At 39.3% G+C, this 8,194-nt stretch overlaps 1 protein-coding gene and 3 non-coding genes across 4 annotated transcripts in view; 1 reads left to right on the top strand and 3 right to left on the bottom strand.

The window, feature by feature from the left end:
• LOC103505343 (phosducin-like protein) overlaps positions 1-7,073 on the bottom strand; it is a 16,232-nt gene extending 9,159 nt beyond the window's left edge. Inside the window, exons 1-2 of the mRNA XM_008469671.3 lie at positions 6,826-7,073; positions 6,006-6,193 (exon numbers count right to left, since the gene is read on the bottom strand). Coding sequence (XP_008467893.1) covers positions 6,006-6,183 — 178 coding nt within the window. The 5' untranslated portion in view covers positions 6,184-6,193; positions 6,826-7,073. The remainder of the gene's footprint in view (positions 1-6,005; positions 6,194-6,825) is intronic.
• Positions 3,959-4,031, bottom strand: Trnav-aac. Its single transcript has one exon. It is a non-coding gene; the product is annotated as a tRNA-Val (tRNA).
• Trnav-aac lies at positions 4,116-4,188 on the bottom strand. The gene has a single exon. It is a non-coding gene; the product is annotated as a tRNA-Val (tRNA).
• Positions 5,037-5,109, top strand: Trnav-aac. The gene has a single exon. It is a non-coding gene; the product is annotated as a tRNA-Val (tRNA).
• Positions 7,074-8,194: the final 1,121 nt, after the last annotated feature.

The following is an 8,194-nucleotide window of genomic DNA, read 5'->3' as shown; positions in this document are numbered from 1 at the left end:
GTGGTCAAGACTGCTCCCGGCCTGGTAAACAGGAGGCCTGGGTTCAATTCCCCCAAAGCCGAGGGTATGAATTTCTCCCCTCATATCATAATTTTGGAATTTGAATAATAGTGTAGCTACTGTGAGTAAAATACTTTTCAGCCTTCATGCGGGCAGTATAAAGTAGCCATCTACTTATTATGCATTACTTCTGCTGAGGGTCTTCTAAACAATCTGTTTGTTATTTGTACAAATGGTAAAAAAAGTTGCTTGTGAAAGAATGAAACGAGTGAGTTCTCAGTTAACTGGCTATTTAATTAATGTTTATAGATGGATTCCTAGAGAAAAGCCAATTTCCCTCTGGTCTAAGGTAAGGTAAGGTAAGGTAATATTTATTTGTTTTAAAAATCAAATTTTTATAACAATGGTTGGCAACCTACATACATTAATAGGTATAATATAAATTAAACATCTAATTAAAATGCTAGTTACCCTACTAAATTACATTTTCGAAATATATAAACATCCCTGGTCTAGATAAGTACTATGATAGTCACAAAAGTTGTACATAGGCTCAGCAATAATAGACTGGCCACCGGCCTTCGGAGGGCGGTTCTTACCTATAAGAGTCTAGGGTGGCATTAGACCGTCCGGAACCTAGTGATGCAAAGGCCTCATCCGTTGACACCTTGTCTAACCTGAAATATACACGGAACCGACAAGAAAGGGTTAACGAACTTTAAATATACACACAAAAGAAGTGAGGGTTAAACAGAGTTAATTTAAAGTTAATCATACAAACACTACATAAAACATTGAAGTATATTGGAACATTTTTAAGTCATTTTGATCTAACGTTAAATTTTAAACTTATAAATAAAAGATTACAATATTGCAAATTTCTACCTTACCATAAGGCCAGCTACTCACTATCAGGTAGACCTGACAAGCGGACCTGATCAGATCTATCTGATAGTTGATAGTGCGTGGCTGGCTGGCCTAAGACTAAACTAAAACTATTTAGTATCTACCATGCAAACAGACTAGACTGTTGAACTAAATAATACAACCACTAAAAAAATTAATAAAAAAAAATAAAAATAATAATAATAAAACAAAACTAAAGACTGGAGTTATTTTGGATATGGAATTTTGGATAGCAGTGTACTTAAGCGGCCTAGACTCTCTGTAAGAAGCAGCCTTTCATAAACATGTACATTTTCCCCAAATATTAATTTCATAATTCGCGACTGGTTTTCACAAAGCTCTCTACCTGGGACTAGAATCACTCAGTGGTGTGGGGTAAGCATCATCTCCGGGCGACAACCAGCAGCCACTTTCATCCTCCGTGGGCTCTAACACCCCCCTCCCACCAGTGGGGGACGGGGTCGAACGATTCCCCTCTGCTGCTCTTCGCTCGCCGCTGGAGGGGAAATGACCTTGAGGACTTTTATTTGAGGGCAAGTGACCTTCAGGACTGTTATTGGAGGGAGGAGTCTTATTGGAGGGGTAATGGCCTTGGGAAGCTTTCAAGGGGGAATGGTCGTTAAGCTTAGAGGAAGGGGAGTTATTTGCGGAATTATGAGAGGGGAAGTGACTTTCAGGAGTCCTATTGGAGGGGTAATGGCCTGGACTGCTGTTAATAGAGGGGAAGTGACCTTGAAGGAATACGACAACTTCTGTTGGAAATGTTAGAATACAGCTAATGGACAGTCTACACAAGTTAAGAAGAGGGGGCACGATTGGTCCAACCTCACCTCCCTCTTGATAGAGGGAACTGTAACTGCTAAGGTCTTTTTTTTTAATAGGTTTGACAGAGGGAACTGTAACTGCTAAGGTCTTATCGTCCCGAAATCGAAGAGAGAAGGAAGACAGGATAGGAGAAAGCCAGCCGTTCCGAGAACGAACATTATCCCATCAGGATAAAATCCGCCCCGGGCGGGAATCGAACCCGCGGCCTAGCGCTTACAAGGCAGACGCACTACCAACTAAGCTAACTAACTTTTAAAAGTGCGATAATAAGTTGTAATAATATCCACTTAATAGTTGTGAGATAATGTTACGTATAGGTACTTGGGAAGTAGGCATTGGTAGAAACATTATTATCAATCTATAACTAGGTATATTCTATAGGTATCCCAATACTTTTTGTGACCTACCTAACCCACCTACCTTCGAGTGTACTAGTCCTAATGGCATGACACACGGCCTACATTAAAATTAAATGTACACTAATGGAAAGGCACTAAGTCTGCGTAGTGTGTCATTGCTACTTCCAACCTACCTTTATAGCTTACCTACCTTTAAAAACATCAACAACAACAATAACAACAACAACAACAACAACAACAACATCAACAACAAAACAACAATAGGATATGAGTATAGGAGTTGGGTAAAGGTTTGTGGAATACTCATTCATATGTTAATATTAATACAACTTACGGCTTTAAAAGCCATTTATTTTTACAATAAATGTGTCATAAATGTGTTAAGTGTGTCCTGATGGGTTACAAAACTTATGGTCGATTTCACCAATATTTTTTCAGCCTTTAGAAGAATTAAAAGGCTTGTTAAGCTAACAACCTGTTAAGTTCCATTTGATTTGTATAGGTTTAACAGAGCTGTTAAGCTAACAGGCTGTTAGGGGCCAAAAAGAAGGTTGGTAAAATCCACAATTACAAGTTACGTAATTCCGGCCACTCACTATCAGGTAGACCTGACAGGTACACCTGACAGGTACGCCTGATCCGGTCACCTGACACCTGATGAGCACACACACTATCAACTCTAACAGGTACCTATACCTGACACCTGATCATTTAGACCTGAGAGGTACGGCTGAAAAGGTCCGTCTGTCAGGTATACCTGATCAGCACACTGATCAGCACACTATCAGGTATACCTGACACCTGATCAGGTAGACCTTTAAACAGTGAGTTAGACCAAAAAAAAAAAAAAAAAAAAAAAAAAAAAAAAAAAAAAAAAAAAAAAAAAAAAAAAACAGGAAAGAAAACTTGTAAAATTACAATTCAGAAGGATTAGGTGAAAGTTAAAGTTGGCACACACTTACCTGTTGATTCTTTTGGCGACAATTCTGTCAGATTGAGAAGGGCGAGCACACAACAACAACATGCGAAAAAAAAACAAACAGAATCAAACACAACAAACTTAGTAAGAATACAACAACTTCTGTTGGAAATGTTAGAATACAGCTAATGGACAGTCTACACAAGTTAAGAAGAGGGGGCACGATTGGTCCAACCAACCTCACCTCTTGATAGAGGGAACTGTAACTGCTAAGGTCTTTTTTTTTAATAGGTTTGACAGAGGGAACTGTAACTGCTAAGGTCTTATCGTCCCGAAATCGAAGAGAGAAGGAAGACAGGATAGGAGAAAGCCAGCCGTTCCGAGAACGAATGTTATCTCATCAGGATAAAATCCGCCCCGGGCGGGAATCGAACCCGCAGCCTAGCACTTACAAGGCAGACGCATACCAACTAAGCTAACTAGGCTGGCTGCTAAGGTCTTATCGCCCCGACAGAGAGAATGAGGACAGGATAGGAGAAAGCCAGCCGTGCCGAGAACAAACCTTACCTCTACGTTGACAATAAAAAATCTACTCAATCAAATCTTACACTACTTAACGAATATACGGTACTTGTGCAGAAGTCACGTCCGTGGACTGGTGGGGGTTAGAGAGTGGGGCATGGGGCAAGCTATCCACCTCCTCACATTAACCTCACCCAATCTGACTGAGGCCGGGAAAATCCAGAAGCACGAGATTCCCCCCAAGGTCGCCCATCCGAATACCAACCACGCGCAACGTTGCTTAACTTTAGTGATTCAGTGGGAGCTGGTACATTCGATGTTCTATCGCCACTAGCTTGCACAAGTTGAATGGCGTGTAAATGTCATCATCTTGTTTACATAATGATATACCTACATATATGTACTTGTACCTACTCCCTTCAAAAATTGTTTCCGCCCGGGATCGAACCGGGGACCTTCTGCGTGTTAGGCAGACGTGATAACCGCTACACCACGGAAACTTCGTGAAGAAAACCGAATTGAATGTGGTATTTAAATAGGGGAGTGACGTCACACGATAGAGTAACCTACATTTCGTACAAAATTGTTTCCGCCCGGGATCGAACCGGGGACCTTCTGCGTGTTAGGCAGACGTGATAACCGCTACACCACGGAAACTTCGTGAAGAGAACCGAATTGAATGTGGTATTTAAAGAGGGGAGTGACGTCACACGATAGTGTGAGAATGATAGAGTAACCTACATTTCGTAACATAGGTACGTAATGAAGGTACACATGTGATTTATACTGTGTGGTGAAAGTGACCATTGGTAACTTTGATTGGGTACCTTTCATTTAGGTAGCGGGTTCGATTCCCGCCCGGGGCGGATTTTATCCTGAAGGGATAAGATTCGTTCTCGGAACGGTTGGATTTCTCCTATCCTGTCTTCCTTCTCTCTTCTATTTCGGGATGATAACACCCTAGAAGTTATGGTTTCCTCTATCAATAATAATAAAATAATTTACTTAGGTAGTTGACAGTTATAGCAGTTATACCTACCTAATAGGGTTTTTTTCTACCAAGGTACCTAGTTAGTGTATTTTTTTTTTTTTTTTTTTACTGGTGGGGGTTAGAGAGTGGGGCATGGGGCAAGCTATCCACCTCCTCACATTAACCTCACCCAATCTGACTGAGGCCGGGAAAATCCAGAAGCACGAGATTCCCCCCAAGGTCGCCCATCCGAATACCAACCACGCGCAACGTTGCTTAACTTTAGTGATTCAGTGGGAGCTGGTACATTCGATGTTCTATCGCCACTAGCTTGCACAAGTTGAATGGCGTGTAAATGTCATCATCTTGTTTACATAATGATATACCTACATATATGTACTTGTACCTACTCCCTTCACTAAGTTTTAAACAAGTTCGATATTATAAACAAAAAAAAACTTCTTTACAACCAATCTCTCTCTGTCTTGTCAATTTAGAAGAGGTATACACTATTCTCTGCTCATCTCAACATCAAGTTTCCGTGGTGTAGCGGTTATCACATCTGCCTAACACGCAGAAGGTCCCCGGTTCGATCCCGGGCGGAAACAATTTTTTTTTTTTTTTACTTTCTGCTTTTTTTTCTCAATACCTTTTAACTCTTTTTTACATGATGTACCTACCTGTCGTATAGCTTGGATTTCTGTGTGTAATATTTATTTTTTGTTTGGGTTTTAATCTACTTGTACTGAGCTGATTTTAATGTCCGAAGCGGTTATCACGTCTGCCTAACACGCAGAAGGTCCCCGGTTCGATCCCGGGCGGAAACAATTTTTTTTTTTTTTTACTTTCTGCTTTTCTTTCTCAATATCTTTTTACTCTTTTTTACATGACGTAGGTACCTACCTGTCATATAACTTGGATTTCTGTGTGTAATATTTATTTTTTGTTTGGGTTTTAATCTACTTATACTGAGCTGATTTTAATGTCCGAAGGACATTTGGGGGAGGGGGTGTAGGGGTCCTTTACACAGTAACACACTTATTTACTCTTTTGCCCCCCCCCCCACAATGGTTCACCTGGGGCCCCCTGGGTTAACTGGGGAGGGGGAGTGGATGACCATATGGGGCCTTAAAGTAAAACTCCTACCCCCTCTGCACTGCAGGGCTTGTAAGGATGGGATATTATGTAGGTACAAATGGTACATGCCAGCCTACCTTTATCACATTATTGTCAAATCAAATATAGGAGACCTTGCTTGGACTGCTGGAGTAAAGAGACTTTTCAGTCCTATTTGGGTGGGATAAAGATGGTACCTATATACTATTCTATTCTACCTATTCTATTGGTCTAAGTGAGTTATCTAGTTGACTGAACCACTGGTCTATACATCATTTGCTTCTAAAGGCAGCACCTTGCCTTGTCATTGTAGCCACATGTGTCTGTCTCTTGGTTTATTACACCATGACAATGATACCTCATTGCACCACTTTGCCCACTTTCTTACCTGTATTGGAAGCAGTTCCATTCCACTCTTTGACGGGTGGTGGTTCTGGTGCCTGCTCCAATTTCTGTACCCCGCTGCAAGCCTCCTCAGCATCTGAATCCTCATGCTCACTCTCTTCACTACTACTGCAATAATTCTCACGACGCTCACCCAGGATTTTCTCTTCCAAAGAGGCCATTGTGGAAGTACTGATGAGGGGGATGAACAATCAAACATTTAAGTAGGTATTTAAAAATAAAAGGCCAGCTTTGATAGCTTGAAAAATAACACTTCTGAATTGTGCTGTTGGGGAAGTACTGAGAAAGAAACAATCAAACATTCAGGTATTTTAAAATGAACAGCCAACTTGGGTAATTATTCAGAAGGCACAATGAAGAAGAAGTCTCCTTTTTGAGTTTAACCTAGCCCTATAATAACACTGATCACTGCTCAAATTGTAGCAGCTCCTTTTAGTAGCAATTTTCCATTGACATGACTTCTCAACAAGTACCCCAACCTGGTTAACTTGAAAGGTAGCACGCATACATTGTAAGTGCTTAGGCATGGATTTGATTTCCACCCAGGGTGAACTTCATTCTACACAGATAAATATTGATCTCAACTAGCTTTTGGGATAATAAGATATAAAACCTCCAGTTTTTATTGGGTAGGTACCTATGTAGAACATCACACGATATTCATTGTCCAGTTTTACAACACCTTCACTTCAGCAGTCCATTGGAGGGGGATTTTTCTGTGCTGTTTTTAGATACCCAGAACGTTTTCTCGTTAGACAAATTATAGTTTCATAGGTAGGTAACACCAACATTAATTAACTTACCAAAACTAAAATCACAGGTAAAGACAGTGATAAAGAGCTGAAAAAACACCTTCCCTGAGTTGTGCTTGAAATATTAGTTGAACTTTTGAAGAACAGGTACAAGAATGATTGAATTAAGAGATTAAACTAAAACTACACTGTAAAGAGATAATTTGTCAAACTTCCTAGGCAGTAGGTAGGTAAGGCAGATTTGGTAGATAGCCCAAAAAACACGACCATCACCCTCCCTTTTTTTTCTAAACAACCCTCTACTCTACAAAATGTTTACACTTTTGAAAAATTCAAATTCTCGCGGGCTCACTGTTGAATGCGTGTTAAATTTGTGCGCGTTAAAATTGTGACGTCACTCGTCCAGACGCTACGATTTTTCTAAATCAGATCCATAGATAAATATTTATTTACCCGATCTTAGAAGCTTGGGTCAAAAAAAGCTTCACAAGCAAGTATACAAAGAAACTCTGCAAGTTGCACGCTTACACTTCTGCAAACTGCAGCTGTTTTTTTTTTTTTTTTTAATTTTTTTTTTTTTTTTTTTTTCATTAAATTTACCTACATGTAGGTATCTATATTTATTTATGGAAGAGGTTTCATGCCTTCATTCGACGAGAAACCTGAGGGGGGCTGGAAAAAGGCACGCGATTACCCAAATAGTCACCCATTCGGATACCCACGACGCACAACGTTGCTTAACTTTAGTGGTCCATTGTAAACTGAAAACTTTTAATCTAGGTAGGTACCTACCTATAGAAAACACATCTCATAGAATAATAGATATATTTTTGTAGCAATATATTTATATAAAAAATTTCACATTACATCAAAATACAGAATATTTAAAATATTTTATTTTTATTGGGTAAAATAACTTTTGTTACATTTTTTTTTTTTTTCCATTTTTTTTTTACAAAATTATACCTAGGTAGGTAGATAGGTAAACACCTAAAGTTACATTTATTATGAACCTTAAATGTTCATCGTGTCTGGTTGGTAGGTAGGTAAAAAGTTTGTATTTATTTCATAAGCAGAGCAGCGTTCCATTAAAAAATCTCACTTCGCAAAACCGCTGTTGTGACGTAATATAACAGACGAAAAACCTTAATAAACCTTGCATAATCACTATTAGAGGTCCTGGGATGTCAAAATTTCGCGAAGTGCAATTTGTTTTCAGGAACGTAGCCCTGATATTGCCTGACATCAATAAGGTAATGGTAGGTATACCACAAACTAGGGGAAATAACAGTTACACACCCAAAGAATGAAAAAAGAAAAGAAAAAGATTCAGTCCAGCTGTTAAAAATTTTTTTTTTTTTTTTTTTACAAAATTATACCTAGGTAGGTAGATAGGTAAACACCTAAAGTTAAGTTTATT

The sequence above is a fragment of the Diaphorina citri genome, unplaced genomic scaffold, assembly GCF_000475195.1.
Source record: "Diaphorina citri unplaced genomic scaffold, Diaci psyllid genome assembly version 1.1 scaffold167, whole genome shotgun sequence".
NCBI lineage: Eukaryota > Metazoa > Arthropoda > Insecta > Hemiptera > Psyllidae > Diaphorina > Diaphorina citri.
This window is presented reverse-complemented; position numbering and strand designations above follow the sequence as displayed.